This window comes from Sturnus vulgaris, unplaced genomic scaffold, assembly GCF_052056855.1.
Source record: "Sturnus vulgaris isolate bStuVul1 unplaced genomic scaffold, bStuVul1.hap1 Scaffold_141, whole genome shotgun sequence".
NCBI lineage: Eukaryota > Metazoa > Chordata > Aves > Passeriformes > Sturnidae > Sturnus > Sturnus vulgaris.
This window is the reverse complement of record NW_028276063.1, coordinates 1,202,995-1,219,720: the sequence shown is the minus strand read 5'-3', so window position 1 is coordinate 1,219,720 and position 16,726 is coordinate 1,202,995. Positions and strand designations below refer to the sequence as shown.

Genomic DNA, 16,726 nt, shown 5'->3' with positions numbered 1-16,726 from the left:
CCAGGTCAGGCTGACAGGCCTGCAGTTCCCCACATCCTCCTTCCAGCCCTTCTTGGGCATGGGCTCACATTGGCACCTCCAGTCCTCTGGCACCTCCCTGCTGAGCCAGCACTGATGAGAAATGATGGAGAGCAGCTTGGGGAGCTCATCCAGCAGCTCCCTCATCCCCCTGGGATGGGTCCCATCTGCTCCCACAGACACCTGTGAGCATCTGAGTGGCTCAGCAGGTCCCCAGCTGCTTCCTCCAGGATTACAGGGGGTCTCTTCTGCTCCCTGTCCCCATCTGTCACCAAAGGATTACACTTGTAAGGACAAGCTGTCTTCTTGTTGAAGACTGAGGGAAAGAAGGGCTTAAGTATCTCAGCCTTTTCCTCATCTCTGGTAACCATATCCACCCAAGTAGAAGTTGAGGTTTTCCTTGTATCTGCTTTTGCCATTCATGTATTTATAAAAGCATCTTTATTGTCCTTCACAGAAGTGGCCAGGTTAGGTCCTAATTAATCTTTCACCTCTCTGATTTTCTTCCTGCATGACCTAGCGACATCCTTAAACACTTCCTGAGTTTCCTGCCCCTCTATCCAAAGTTGATGTAGCCCCTTTTTCCCCCTGAGTTCCTGCAAAAGCTCCATGTGCAACCAGGCCAGTTATTGTCCTTGCTGGCTTATGTTTTGGCACATAGAGTCAGTCTGCTCCTTTGCCTTCAAGAAATTTTCCTGAAGTATGTCTATCCTTTCTGGATTATTTTGTTTTAAAGGGATTCTTCACTTAAAAATTCAGGACGTGGTTTAGAATTTCCCATATCTACATCCTGAATAGGCCCAAGTCTGCAATGGGTTCTCAGGGAACCAGGGCCCCATTGTGCCAAAGCATGGCCTGATGGAAACCCGGTGCCTCTGGGACATCTCCAGCCTCGGAGGAAGCAAGTGTCCATTGTGACACAGCACAGCCTCGTGAATCACAGGAGAGCACAGTGACACCATGGGATCCTGGGGAGCCAAGTGTCCATTGTAAACACAGCGGGGCCTCATGGAAGCCAGGAGATCATTGTTAGGACACACTGTCAAAATTGGACCTTGCTTCTGTGAGATTTCATTGCCCCACAATGTTCTCCTGGGTTCCAAGAGGCCTCGCTGTGTCTCAATGGCCCCTTGCTTCCACGAGCCATGGCAGGGTCCCCCTTGCCCCTGGGTTCCATCAGGCTGTGCTGTGTTGACAACTGACACTTGCTGCCATGAGATTCCATTGTGTCACAATGGTGCCCATGTTTCCATGAGGCTGTGCTGTGTCACAATGGGCACTGGATTCCACAAGAGCTGGCAATGTCCCAATGGCAAAAGGGTTCCATGAGGCCATGCCATGTCACAACTGCCTGTGGCTTCCATGAGATTCCTTTGTGACACAGAGATCTCCTAGACCCCATGAGGCCTTTGTCTGCCACAGAGGTGTCTTGTTTCTAGAATGCCTGGCAATATTTCTGTGGCCCTTGAGTTCCATGTGGCCTCTGTCTGTCAGAATTGACCGCCCTTTGCTTGGCCCCGCCCCTTTCCCCTCACAGTTCCCGCCCTTTCCTTGACCCCGCCCCTTTCCCCTCACAGTTCCCGCCCTTTCCTTGACCCCGCCCCTTTCCCTTCACAGTTCCCGCCCTTTCCTTGACCCCGCCCCTTTCCCCTCACAGTTCCCGCCCTTTCCTTGACCCCGGCCCTTTTCCCCTCACAGTTCCCGCCCTTTCCTTGACCCCGCCCCTTTCCCCTCACAGTTCCCGCCCTTTCCTTGACCCCGCCCCTTTCCCCTCACAGTTCCCGCCCTTTCCTTGACCCCGCCCCTTTCCCCTCACAGTTCCCGCCCTTTCCTTGCCCCATCCCCTCCCAGTTCGGGGCTCGGAACGGGAGAGGAGGAGGAGGGACGGAGGAAGAGGCGGAGCGGCAGCAGGAAGCAGGAGCAGAGAAGAAGCGAATCAAGCGCGCGACCCTGGAGCTCCCTGAACTCGCAGCCCCCCCCGGGACCATCGCCCCCCATCCCGCAGGTGCCCGGGGAGGGGGAGCTCGCCCCGAATATCCCGGGGATGTCCCTGGGTTTGGTGTTATTTTTGGGGGGGATGTTTGGATGTTGCAGGGCTGCAGAGGCGCAGATGGCCCTCGGGGGGACATCGGGGGGTCCCCGGGAGGTGTTTTTGGGGGTCCCGGTGGGTGCCGGCAGAGCCCCGGCGGGGCCCGGGGGGATGCGGGTCCCCCCGCGGTGGGGGTTGGGCTTCCCGGGCCGGGCCCTGCGAGCTGTGCCGGGGCCAGGTGGGGAGCGCGCGGGAGCGGCGGGATCGGCGGGGGGACACCGGTTTGGGGGAGCCCCGGGAGAGCCGCGGCTTCCCTGAGCGGGAGCCCAGAGACAGGAGAGCCCCAGAAGGGCAAAGCGGGGAGCCCGAGAGGGGGGGACCCCTGGGATTGCCGGGACCCCGGCGGGGGGTGCTGGGGCTGGAGGGGCGGCATGGCCGGGAAAGGGGTTCGGGGGTGCGGGAGCCGGGAGTGGCTGCTCCCAGTATGAGCCCAGTCGCTCCCAGTATCAGCCCAGTTGCTCCCAGTATGAGCCCAGTTGCTCCCCCGGTGTGGTTCCAGTTTCCTCGGAAGTCCCAGTATGAGCCCAGTCACTCCCAGTCATTTCCTATTATGATGCAATTGCCCCCAGCTCGGTCCCAATTGCTCCCATTTTGCTCCAGTGTGTTCCCAGTTCTCCGAGTTTCCCCTAGCACAGTCCCAGTCACTCCCAGTACAATCCCAGTATGAGTCCATTATGATGCCAGTCTCTGCCAGCAGGGTCCCAGTGACTGACACTTCCCCCAGTTGCCCCAGCACGGTCCCAGTTTTTCCCCCAGGACATTCCCAGTCGCTCCCACTTAGGTCCGAGTCACCACCCCTATATTTCAGACTCTCCCAGTATATCCCAGTTGCCCTGAACAATCTTGTAGTCCTTCCCAGGCACTCCCAGTTCCCTCAGCATGGATCACTTGCCCCCAGTTTGATTCCCAGTTGCTCCCAGTGTGTGTGCAATGTGCTCCCAGCATGGGCCGGGTAGCTCCCAGTAACCCAGAGTCAGGGTCCAGCCACATCCACTCTAATCCCAGTATGACTGTAGACACTCCCAGTATGATCCCAGTATGATCCCCATCACTTGCAGTCTAATTCCAGTTACTCCCAGTCTGATGCCAGTGGTCCCCAGTGTGGTCCCAGTTGCTCCCTGTCAATGCCAGCATGACCCCAGTAGCCTCCAGTATAATCCCTGTGCCTGCCTGTCTCTCCCAGTATATCCCAGTCACCCCCAGCATGGTGCCAGTCACTCTCACTTCTTCCCAGCTGCTTTCAGCAGGATTCCAGTTGTTCACAGCCACTGCCAGTCCATCCCAGTATGATTCCAGTCACCCTTGAAGTGATCCCAGTCTCAGCCAGCATGTACCCAGGTGCTCTCACTTTGATCCCAGTATGATCCCAGTTGCTGCCAGAACAGTTCCAGTTTCTCCCAGTTCTTACCAGGATAATCTCTAGAATAGCCCCAGTCTCTCTCAGCAATGTCTCACTTTCTGCCAGTGTCCCCCAGTGTGGTTCCAGTCTCCCCAGTATGGCACCAGCTGTCCCCAGCTTTGTCCCAGCTATACCCAGTGTGATTCCAGTTCCCCCAGTACGGTTACAGACACTCTCATTATATCCCAGTTGCCCCAGTAAGGTTCCAGTTCGCTCAGAATGATTCCAGTCTTTCCCAGTTACTGACAATTGTCTCCAGCCTGATCCCAGTTTCTCTCAGTTGTCCATGCTCCCTGTCACTCCCAGTCTGGGCCCAATTGCACCCAGTCACTCCCAGTATGGTTCCAGTCTCTCCCAGTACAATCTGCTGTACCCAGTCCCCCCCCAATATGGTTCCAGTTATCTCCAGTATGACCACAGTCACTCGCAGATCCTCCCAGTATTATTCCAGTCATGCCCAGAGTGACTCTCTGTCACTCCCATTGTGGGCCCAGTTGCTCCCAGTTACTCCCAATATGGTTCCAGTTGTGGCCAGCACTTTTCCTGTCACTCCCAGTCTGCTTGCAGTATGATCCCAGTCATTCTCGCATATTCCCAGTACTATTCCAGTCACTCCCAGTATGATTCCAGCTAGTTCCAGTTACTCTCATTTCCCCTCACTGTGGTTTCAGTCTCTCCCAGTGTATCCCAGTTGCCGCCAGCACGTTCCCAATCACTCCCAGTTGTCCTCAGCTGCTTCCAGACTGATCCCGGTTGCTCACAGCCTCTCCCAGTCACCCTCAGTGCAGTCCCAGTGTCTGCCAGTATGATCCAGTAAGATGCCAGTCTCCCGCAGCATGGTTCCAGTTGCTCCCAGTTCCAGTGCGATCATAGGTGCCCCTAGCATAGTCCCAGTCACTCGATAGAGGATCCCAGTCCCTCCCAGCATGATCCCAGTCATGCTCAGTTGCCCCCAGTATAGAGTAGTAGCTCCCACTGACTCCCCAGTATCCCTCAGTGTGTTACAAGTTCTCCCAGCATGGTCCTGGTTTTTCCCATTGTGGTTCCAGTCACTCCAGTAAGGTGACAGACACTGCCAGTATATCCCAGTTGCTCTCAGCATGCTCGTAGTCATTCCCAGTGGCTCCCAGTGTCCCCAGTAAGGTTTCCCCCAGCCCCAGCGGGTGGGAGCAGCCGAGAGCCCCGCGCTGCCCATCCCGACCTGTCCCGGCTCCATCCCCGCTCCTCCCGCGGGCTGCGAGGGCTTCGGGAACGGCCCCGAGGGTGTCGGTACTCCTGGGGGAGGAGGAGGAGGGATGGAAGAGGAGGGATGAAGGAGGAGAGCGAGAAGGGATGGAAGCAGGGGAAGGAGGGAGAGTTAGGGAGGAGGAGGAGGAGGGATGGAAGAGGAAAGACAAAGGAGGATCAAGAAAAGGAGGAGGAGGAAGGAGGTCGAGCGCTCCCTGAATTCATAGGTCCCCCATCCTTGGGACCATCGCCCCCACAGGTGACCGGGGAGGGGGAGCTCGGCCCAGATATCCCAGGGGGTCCCTGGGTTGGGTTTATTTTGAAGGGATGTTTGGAGAATGCAGAACTGCAAAGCTGAGCAGAAAATGCCCCTTGAGGGGACACTGGGGGGTCCCCAGGAGGTGTTTTTGGGGTGTTCTTGTGGCTGTGGCAGCAGAGCCCTGGTAGAGAGCAGGGGGATGAGGGGTCTCCCCTGCAGTGGGGGTTGTGTCTGCCCTAGTTGGGCACCGTCACCTCCAGCCCAGAGCCAGGGGCTGCGGGACCCCGAGGGAGAGCCAGAGGGGGGAACCTGGGGACCCCCAGAGTGGGGAGAGTGGAGAGGGGCAATACCAGGACATCAGGGACCCCCGGGAATCTGGAGGAGCAGAGCCCTGTGTCCCCCAGGACCCCAAAGTGGGGAGCCCAGAGAGGGGGGAGCGCCGGGATTTTGGAACCCTCAACAGCCTGGAGAGGGGCAGGGGGGACTCCCTGGACCCCCTGCACCCCAAAGCAGAAAATAAGGGGAGAAGGGACCCCAAAAACACCCAGCATCCCTAAATGGGGAGAGGGAAGAGGGGGGAACTTTTTGGATTGCTGGGACTCCCAGCAGCCTGGGGAGGGCGGGGACCGAGTAGATGGGGGACCCCCAATACAAGCGTGACCCCCAGTAGCTGAGACAGGGGGGAACCCCCAAACACCAAAGGGGAGGGACCATTCCCAGGAACCCCTGGGAGGCATTTTCAGGGCTGAATGTTGGTGTTTGGGAGGTTTTATGGACCCGAGATGCTCGGGGACTTGTAGAGATGGAGTTGGGCAGGAGGAACCCGCAACACAACGCACACATCCCTTGTTTTTCCCCAAACCAGGATTTCCCATTCCCAACCCTTGGCCCGATGGAGAAGGAGGAGGCTGCGAGGAAGATGAAGATGGCCTGGGAGCCGCAGGCAGGTGAGGAGGAAGTCAGTGCCCCTTTCCCCCTCTGTCCTGCTCCATCTCCCAGCCCAGCACGGCCCCCGGCTGCAGGACAACCCCGCTGCTGACACCGTCCTGCTGGGGACGCGCTGGGGGGATCTCCTTCCCCTTCCCTCTGGCACGGAGGCAAATCCCATCCTCTGCTTGTCCTTCCTGCCCCAGACAAGGAGCTGAGCACGGAGAGCAGGGAGGACAAATCCCCGCGGCAGAACCTCGTGGAAGAGGCCGTTTGGAGCGGCTCCACGGCACAGGAATGCAACGGGGAGGAAAAGCCGTGGAGATTCCACACGAGGAGGGGCTGCAAACGCAGATGGCGGGGATCTGAGGAGGAAAGCCCCAGCCTGGGCCGGGGGGGCAGCTGGAGATGGAGCCAGAGCTTGGAGCTGGTGGTCCATGAGCAGATTGGTGATGGGGAGAAGCCCCACAAGTACTCGGAGTGTGGGATCAGCTTCAGATGGAGGAACAGCCTGATCCGCCACCAGAAGATCCACACTGGGGAGAGGCCCTATGAGTGTGGGCAGTGTGGGAAGAGCTTCACTGAGCGCAACACATTGATCTGCCACCAGAACATCCACACTGGGAAAAGACCATACAAGTGTGAGGAGTGTGGGAAGGGCTTCAGGCAGCGTTCCCACCTGATCAGCCACCAAAGTGTCCACACTGGGGAGAGGCCCTATGAGTGTTCTGAATGTGGGAAGAGGTTTCCCACCAGCTCCAATCTTCTCCAGCACCAGCGGATTCACACAGATGAGAGGCTCTTCCGCTGTCCCAACTGCGGGAAGGGATTCAGGCACAACGCCACTCTTGTCACGCACCAGCACTTGCACACCGGGGAAAAGCCCCACGAGTGTGAGGAGTGTGGGAAGAGCTTCAGGGACAGCTCCACCCTGATCCGCCACCAGAGGACCCACACTGGGGAGAGGCCCTACAAGTGTGAGCAGTGTGGGAAGAGCTTCACTGAGCGCAACACGTTGATCCACCACCAGAACATCCACACTGGGAAAAGGCCATACCAGTGTGGGGAGTGTGGGAAGGCCTTCAGGCAGCATTCCCATCTAATCTGCCACCAAAAGATGCACACTGGGGAGAGACCCTACGAGTGTTCCAAGTGTGGGAAGAGGTTTTACTCCAGCTCCCATCTCCTCTGGCACTTCCAGACACACAGGGAGGAGAGGCCTTTCCAGTGCTCTGATTGCGGGAAGGGCTTCAGGCGAAACTCCCACCTCACCAGACACCGGCGCATCCACATTGGGGAGAGGCTCCACGAGTGTGAGGAGAGTGGGAAGATCTTCATTGTGTGTGACAAATTAATCTGCCACCAGAAAATCCATACTGGGAAAAGGCCATAAAGTTTTGGGGATTCAGGCAGCGTTCCAACCTGATGTGCCACCGAAAGATCCACACCAGGGAGAGCCCCTTTGAGTATCCTGAGTGTGGGACGAACTTCTCTCAGAGCTCAGCTTTGAACACACACCAACAGAGGCAGCATTAATGCAATCCCTGTAAATCCCCCTAGTGCAAGAACAACTTGTGTGCTGCTCCAACTCCATCCCCCACTGCAGAACTCATGTTGAGCTGAGCCCTGGTGACCCACATTCCCTGGGATCCATCTGGGGAAGACACCTGGCTGGTTATCCTTTTGTTTTGGCCTTAGTTTTTCTCTCTTCTCCATTTCTTTTCACACCAAAAGCCAAGAGGATTTAGGTCACCTAAAAACCTCTTAAATCCCTCTGAAAGTACCTCAATTTTAATCCAAAATGGCTCAATCCAACTGCAAAGTGGATCCTCAAAACAAATCAATCCCCCAGGAACCTTACTGGATTCCACAGCCACCAGGGTGAGAAGGGGTTGGAAGGAGACTGGGAGAAGTGGGATCCAAATTTGGAGCGCTGGGATTGGGATTGTGTGGGGCTGGCTGCCAAGGTATGGATTTGATAGTAAATAAAAGTTTCACAATTCCTGATTTCTGTCCCATTCCCTTCCAGTCAGTTGCAGTTCTGTTTCAGTGGCACCTTCTCATCTGATTGTGTTTGTGTCCTCCTTTCTCTCCCGTCTCTCTCTGCCTGCTCTGTTTCTGTCTCAGGGTCTCCCTTGACCCAGGGCAGCTCCCACCAAAGACCCTCCCCTGATTTAATTCCCCGTGCAGGAGCTCCAACAGCCATGGGTGAAGTTAGGAAGGCTGGCAGTGAAATGTCCCTGTAAGATCTTGCTGCACTTGGCTTTTGGCCCCTTCTGAAGAGCTTTGCCTTCAAGGGCAGGAACATCTTTTTGTGGCTGGGAACTGGAATTCCAGACCCTGGCAGTGTGAGCCATGCAGGAGCATCCAGACTGGGATCATGGGGGCTGGGATGACATGGACTGGGATCCTCCAGACTGGGACTGCACAGACTGGGACCAGTTGGATCAGGGCCAAACAGACTGGGATTGTACAGACTGGGATCACATGCACTGGGATTGTACAGACTGGGATCACATGGGCTGGGATTGTACAAACTGGGATCACATGGACTGGGATTGTACAAACTGGGATCACATGGACTGGGATTGTACAAACTGGGATCACATGGACTGGGATTGTACAGACTGGGATCACGTGGACTGGGATTGTACAAACTGGGATCACATGGGCTGGGATTGTACAAACTGGGATCACATGGGCTGGGATTGTACAGACTGGGATCACGTGGACTGGGACCATATGGACCGGGATGGCTGCACCAGAACGATGGGAACCGAGGCTGTCCCGCCCCACCCAGGGGTCCCTCCCAGTCCTGCCCAGTCCCGTGCGGGGGCGCAGCCAAAACTCCCCGGAGTGAACGCGGAGATCCCAGAGCGCTGCCGGTGTCGGTCTCTGTCCCGGTGCTGGTCTGGGTCTCATTCTCAGTCCTACAGCGGTGCCAGTCTCAGTGCCAGTGCCGGTTCTTGTTTCACTCTTGGTCTTGGTCTAATTTGTGGAGTGGTCTCGGTCCCAGTGTTGGTGCTGGTGTTGATCCTGTTGTGCTCCCAGTGCCAATCTCAGCCTCAGGCCCGGTCCCAGAGAGGTGCCAGTCTCGGTGTTGGTGCCGATGTCAGTCTCTGTGCTTGTTCTGGTCCCACTCTGTCTCAGTCCCAGAGTTCTCACAGTGCCAGTGCTGGTACCAGAGCCGTTCTGGAGCCCTCCCAGTGCCGGTTCCTGTGTCAGGGTGGGCCTCAATTTTGGTTCCAGTGCCAGTTCTGGTGGTGGTCACAGTCTCGGTCTTGGTCCTAGTCCTAGTTCCAGTTCTGGAGTGGTTCTGGTCTCAGTTCCGGTGTTGGATCTGTTCTCACTCTTGGTCTCGGTGTCCATTCTGATTTTGGTCTCATTCTTGGTGCTGGTGCCATTTCTTGTACCAGTCTTGGTCCCAAAGATTTTAGGCCTATTTGGGTGATTTTATACCAAACTGGGCAGGTTTAGGCTGGATTTTAGGCCACTTTTGGACTCTGCAAGGCTCATGTGTATGATTTTAGATCGCCTTTGTGTGGAGTTGAGGCCTGTTTGGCTGATTTTAGCCCAAACCTGGTAGATTTAGGCTGGATTTCTGATCTTTTCTTGGAGATTTTAAGCCAAACCAGAGCCTTTTGGGACTGCGTGGCCCTTTGGCCTCGATCCTTCCCATCACAGTTCCCGCCCTTTCCTTGGCCCCGCCCCTTTCCCTCACAGTTCCTGCCCTTTCCTTGGCCCCGCCCCTTTCCCTCACAGTTCCTGCCCTTTCCTTGGCCCCGCCCCTATTCCCTCACAGTCCCCGCCCTTTCCTTGGCCCCGCCCCTTTCTAGTCACAGCCCCGTCTATCTTTAGCCCCGCCCCTTTCTTTCCGACCGAGCCCCTGTGTTCACCACGCCCCTTTCCCCTCCAAGCCCCGCCCATCTCAGGGCGCGTTCCTCTCGCGCATGCTCAGAACACTCGGAGGTGCCTTCCGGGCGCCGCCATCTTTGCTCCCTGTCTGCCTGCCCGGCTTCAGCATGTCCGAGAGCTACGGTGGGGCTGGGGGGATCCATAGGGGATCTATTGGGGACTGGGGGGGGTCTGAGGATTTCTATAGAGGATTTGGGCTTGGTAATAGAGGATTTGGGGTCTCTGGGGGTCCCTTATGGGTGATTGATAGGTCTATCCGGCATCTATAGACTGTTGGTGAAGGTTTTACGGTCCTGGGGGGATTCTGGGGGACTTTATAGGGGATTTGGGCTGCTCTGGGGCTCCCTAAATGGGGTCTGGGAGGTCTACAGGGGAGCTGTAGGGAACTGGGGATCTGTATATGGGATTTGTGTTTGTCTCTAGGGGATTTGGGGGACTCTGTGAGGTTCCTAAAAGGGGTCTGGGAGGTCTAGAGTGGATCTAAAGGGTCCAGGTGGGTTTCAGGCTCTCTAGGGGAATTTTAGGATTCTTAAAGGGAGTTCTTGGGAATTTTGTGCTCTGTCCAGGGAGTTACTGGGGTTCCTGTAGGGAATTCTGTGGCTCCTATTGAGGATTTTTGGGAATTTTGGAGTCCTTAAAGAAAATGTGGCGGTCTCTTGGGAACTTTGGGTTCCCCATAAGGAAACGTTGATGTAATTAAAGGGAATTTTGTAGTGTTGGAGTTGTAGTTTTGTAGTTGTTTGGAGTTTTTCGGTGCATAATGAGAATTGTGAGAATTGTGGGGTCTCCACCGGGATTTTGTTTTAATTTTGGGTCCAAACATGGGACTATTTAGGTCCCTATTGGGAAGTTTTGAAATTTTGGGGTCCTCAAGTGTAATTTTAGACGTTGCCCTAAAATTATTTTGGGGTCCCTATTGTTATGAATGTTTTTTTATTTTTCCAATTTATCAAGCAGCAAGATTAAATGCAGCAGCAAATTTTTAATAGTAACAATGATAAATGTACACAATTAAAGTATTGGAGATCAATACAATCGAAGTATTGAATCCATATATTTTAGGATAAGTAAAATTTGGCAGTAAGTAATTTAGTATAATTGAGGTTCATATAAAGCATGAGCAAAACCGACCAGGGAGGGGCCCCCCAACCGGGGATCCGGGGAGGGACTCGCCCCTCCTCACGTACCAAAGCATCAAGGCTAACAATCCCCCTTATATACTATATGCTACACAAGTGTCTGGAAAACTCCTCCTAGTTTCTATTCCTAAAGTCTACGTCACTGTGTGTACGGAGCATGCTCTACTGATGGGTTAGGGGGTCTCTCATCCTTTTGAGGGTTTTATTTCTGATGAAGGCTCGTCGTCTTCATCAATGACCGAGCTGTGACCTGCAGGTAGTGCATGCTCACTATGTGACTGAACAGATGTTTTCCATAAGACTCTAATTAAATCCCATGCCTGGAATCGTCTCATCTTGGCCCATTTCAAGGTTGAAACTCTATTTCTAGATGGTACTTATCAGACCTTTGTCCTTCTACTATTCCATTCCAACATCCTCGTTCAACTCCCAACATCTGGAAGATGTCCTTTGACCTGTCTCACCCATCTCCCCACTCATTCTGTAAAAAATGTCTTCTTTTGATCTAAATAAAATTTTGTAAATATAGTTATAATTCAATTACCACGAATCACATTTATCACACAGTTCGAGCAGAACACTGGAGGCAGTGATGACAGGGGGGACAAACAAGGGAAAGGTGTCTGTGATGCTGAGCAAACCTGGATGTGTTTCAGGAATGCAAAGGGCCAAGGGCTGAGCCCCAGCCCCTGGCAAGGCAGATCCTGTCCCTCCCTCATTGCTCAGGGCTCTTCCCGGGCCACTGGGCTCTGGGCATGTGCAATGCCAAGGGCAGCACCATGGGGCGGCCCCTGCCAGGCTGCTGAGCAGGGACAAGGAGGCAATGAGGCCCCAGCACAGCAAGGCTCACTTGTCCCCTGCTGGCCTCAGGCCCAGGGCCAGCGTGCATGGCCCAAGTGCTGCAGGAGTTGGCTGTGTCAGGGCCTTTCAGCTGCTGCCCATCCCTGTGCCCTCTGCAGCCCAGGCTGTCCTACGGTGTCCATGCCCTGCGCCTCTGTCCCTGCAGGCTGTCGTCATCCCCCGGCTGCCCCACCTCGCTGGCCCCTTCCTTTGCTGACAGCTCTGCCTCCTGCCTGCCTCTGCCTGGACACACAAAGCCTTGGGCTGGCCCAAACTCCTTCTGGGTGATGTGTTGCACCACAGCTGTACCCTGGGAGAGAAATTCTTGTCTCTTTATATCCAGTCTGGCCCTCATCAATTTCCCATTGCATTAATTAATTCTCAGGCTGTTTTCTGCTATATCTAAAGGATCCACCATCTCTGAAACTGACCTTCAGCCCCTCCCAGGGCTCTCCTTTGCTCTCCTCAGTCTCCACTGCATTGAGCACAGAGCTCCTTTGCCCCTACACAGTGTTCATATGCTTGCAGCTTCCAAAACCCACCTGGGGAGATCTCTGGGCCCTCTCCAAGATCTTGGCAAATGAGAACATTCTGCTCATAGTCTAAGCAAATCACCAGAAGACAAGACAGGACCTGTCTGTCCTGGCTACTTTTTTCTGGGTGCTGTCCTCGGATAGATGGAATTTTAGATGTAAAATCCCAATTTTGGCCATTGACACCTCGGTGAGAAGGGCAGTTTTCCACTGGAAGGAAAACACAGAGCCCCATGTTTGGTGGTAGATGAGAGACTGCCTGCAGGAGGCCAAGGCCAGCCAGAGCTGTCTCTCCTGGCAGATTTTGGCTTGAAGAACCCTTGCAGATAGAGAACATTTTAGGTGGAGTAGCAATTTCAGCCTTGGGCAGCAGGAAAGAGGGATGGTTTATTTCCCTAGGAAGGAAAGCACAGAGCCCCAGTGCTCCAGAGGCTGATGAGAGGCAGCCCTTGACATGCCAGGGTCAGCCAGACCTGCCTTGTGGCCCCCAGGATGCCAAACCATCCAGACCCATTCCATGTCCCCTTGGTTCCACAAGGCCCTGTAATGTCACAATGTTCTCCTTGCTCCTGAGGTGTCACAATGGCCCCTTGCTTCCATGAGGCCCTGCAGGGTCACAATGGCCCTTTGGTTCCATGGGCCCCACAGTGTCACAATGGTCTCCATGCTTCCATGGGGCCTTGCAATGCCACAATGGTCTCCATGGATCCACGGTGCCCTGCAGGATCACAAGGGCCCTTGGGCTGCACCAGGCCCTGGAATGCAACAATGGCCTCTTGGTTCCACAAAGCCCTGCTGCTTCACACTGGTGCCTTGGGACCATGCAGCCCAGCAGGGCCACAATGATGTCCTTGGTGCCACGAGGCCCCACAGTGTCACAATGGCCCCTTGGATCCACGGGGTCCCCAAGGTGTCACAATGGTCTCCACAGGAAGGAAACAACTGAGCCCCAGTGTTGCAGAGGCAGATGTGGGGCAGTCACCAGAGGCCAAGGACAGCCAGACTTGATGGTATTTGCAGATTTGTCTGGGAGTAATACCTGGATATGCAGAATTTTAGAGGTACAATACCAATTTCAGTATTGACATGGACATCTGGAGGAAAATGATGGCTCTTTTCCATAGGAAGGAAAGTATGGACCACCAGTGTTTAAGGGGCAGATGAATGGCGACCATCACAGACCCAGTCCAGGCAGACCTCTCTGTTCTGGCAGCTTTAGTCTGAAAGCAATCCTTGGATATAGGGAATTTCAGAGATGGAATCCTAATTTTGGCTATTTCTGCATTTATAAGAAGGATGGTTTTTGCCATTGGAAAAAAAGCATTGAACCCCAGTGTTCCAAAAGCAGGTATGAGGCAGTCCCCAAGAGACAAAGGGCAGCCAGACCTGTCTGTCCTGGCAGCTTTCACTTGGGAGAAATCCTTGGATGTACAGAGTTTTGGAGGTGGAATCCCAATTTCAGCCACGGCTGCGTGGTCGAGGTGGATGGTTTCACCATAGCAAAGGAAAGTGAGAAGCCCACGTATTTTGCAAGAAGATGAGAGGTGGCCACCCTTAGGCCTAGCCAGCCTGACTTGTCTCTCCTGGTACCTTTCATCTGGGAGCTATCCTTGGACATAGGGATTTTTAAAGGTGGAATCTCAATTTTGGTTGTGGATGCCAGGATTGGAAGAAGAGTTGTTCTCATTAGGAAGGAAAGCACAGAGCCCCAGTGTTTCAAAGGCAAATGAAAGGCAGTCTTTAGGAAGCCAAGGCCAGCCAGACTTGACAACGATGGCAGCTTTTGTCTGCAAGCTGTCCTTGGATATAGAGAATTCTGGATGTGGACACTCAATTTTGGCTATGGGCGCCTGGACATGAAAGGTGCTTTTTTTCCCATAGGAAAGAAAACCACACGATCCCACTGTTTCAAAGGCAGATGAGAGGTGGCCTCTGGGTGGCCAAGGCAGTCAGATCTGTCTGTCCTGGCAGATTTCACCTGGGAACAATCCTTGCATCTAAGGAAATTTGGAGCAGGAATCCCAATTTTGGCCATGGGCACCTGGAGGAGAATGACAGTTCTTTTCCATAGGAAGGAAAGCACAGAGCCCCAGAGTGGGAAGACAGATTGAAAGGATAGTACAGAAGGCAATCTCTCCCAATGAATTACAGCTGTACTGATGACTGAGGAGTGGAAACATCTGTGCCTGCCCAAGGAGTTGGGTTGTTCTAAAAGAGTGGGTTAGCTGGCTGACCCAGAGTCTGCTGCAGTTTGGGATGGAGTCTGCTGGCTGTGCTGTGAGGAGGTAAGGGACATGCAGTCGTGCAAGAGACAGATAATGTAAGAAGATGTTGTGTGAGGATGTCCTGGGGTACAGTACAAAAATGTGTATTCTATCACCATCTGTTAAAATGTGGGAGGGGTGGTGATCCTTATCTCTGTGGGAGATATCCTCTGCTGATGTGACATCTGATAAGATCGGGGGATGATCATCGTTATCTTTCCACAACCCATCCTTCCTCCAGAAGGTATCTTCTGTTAATGGGCCATTAAGTCCTATTGTGTGACTGGTAAGATTACATCATCCCATTGGGAGATGCCCCAGCCAGGGGCAGGAGCCAAGCCTTTCCTACCTAGATAAAAACTGGGGTTTGAGACATGAAGGCAGCCCTTTCCACTGGATCCCAGAGGAAAGTCGGATCATTTCACATCATCGCTGAATCTTTGAAGGAAAACTGCACCTTCTACAGGAGCACTGCTTCAACTGAACCACATCTGTCATCCAGGAGGATGCAGCCACCATTTAACGGGACTGCTACCAACACCCTGACTGACAGGGTGTCAGGTTGTATTTCTGACTGTCTTGGTGGTTGTTTCTTTTATATTATTGAATGTATTTTATTTTTTCTCTTTTCTCCTATTAAATTGTATTACTGACTTGGAGTCTCGCACTGGTTTTACTTTCAAACCAACACATTTATTGGCGCCCAACGTGGAGCAAGAAGGGTACTGAGAAAAGTCAGTATTACAATTTTTTTTTCTCCATGATTCTCAACATGCTTACATGGGTTTTATATCTTGCTCTCTATATTTTTCCACACATGGGGAACTATCTGCCAGCTGTAATGCTGCTGTGTAGACCAGGATATGGTATAAAAATTGCTTTATTAGCCTATTATGTCTACTGCATTATAACCTCTGAGGCAATGAACATAATTCGGAATATATACCCGACTTTGTTTGCTTGTCCTAGTCTAGGTCGCTACATCCGGGGTTTTAACAATCACACCCAGCCCTTGGGGGGAGGGGTAAAGGATGTTTTTTTCCAATATTTCCGGCCTGATACAGTAGTTTTTGGAAATGTTGAGTTCCCGCTGGATGCTAAGGACAGCATAATATTGTTGTTAGTTCTGCTTTGTCTCCTCTGCACAGCCTCCAACATGCTTAGAAACAAAACATTATATGGTGTACTGCAGCGTATTCTTGAGGAAGAGGAAAAAACAAACAAATCAACTTTGTCCACGTCTGCACAGAATGTCACAAAGAGGAGAAGAGCCAAACACAAAGCAACAGTGTCCGTGTCTATGAAGACTGCCACAGAGGAGAAAAAAGCCATAAGCAATGCAACAGTGTCCGTGTCTACACAGCCAGCCAGAGAGGAGAAAAAACCAGAAGTACCATCAGCATCTCCACACAAACCATCACCGAGCCAGAACAGCCTAGACCAGTAGCAGGTGCCCCCGTTCAGAAGAAGAAATCAAAGAGCAAATCAGTTCGCATAGTGACTGACGGGGACGTGGCAGGACCTTCGCACCCAGCAGAAGTGACAGAGCCAGAAATCATCACTCGCTCTCTGTCCCTGGGTGAGCTGCGTGACCTGTGGAGGGAATTCACCCGCCAGACAAATGAGTCCATCTTGACCTGGCTGCTCCGCATCTGGGACGCTGCAGCCAATGACACCATTCTGGATGGATGTGAGGCCAGGCAACTGGGATCTCTGTCCCGGGATGTGGTCATTGACCAGGGGATTGGGAGAACCCAAGAAACTCTCAGCCTCTGGCGGCGACTGCTGACAAATGTGAAGGACAGGTACCTTTGTAAAGAAGATCTCCAGGTGCACCAAGGAAAATGGAGCACAATAGAACAAGGTATCCGATGCCTGAGGGAATTGGCCGTGCTGGAGATCACTTTCTCAGAAGATGAGAGATTTCCTAAGAGCCCAGACTGTGTCCGGTGCACGTCACAAATGTGCTTGAGATTCGCACAGCTTGGACCAGAGATGTATTCCCGTTACCTGGCAATGCTGCAGTGGAGGGAAGGTGGGGACATGGTAGGCATCTTGGCCAATAAACTAAGAATTTATGAGGACACTGTCACAGCCCCATTTCGTACCCGTGTCT

At 53.5% G+C, this 16,726-nt stretch overlaps 1 protein-coding gene across 1 annotated transcript in view; it reads left to right on the top strand.

Moving 5' to 3' along the window:
* Positions 1-5,917: 5,917 nt before the first annotated feature.
* The window catches only part of LOC148219406 (uncharacterized), a 75,525-nt gene continuing 64,716 nt past the window's right edge, over positions 5,918-16,726 (top strand). Inside the window, 2 exon segments of the mRNA XM_088157673.1 lie at positions 5,918-5,939; positions 6,090-7,083. Coding sequence (XP_088013799.1) covers positions 5,918-5,939; positions 6,090-7,083 — 1,016 coding nt within the window.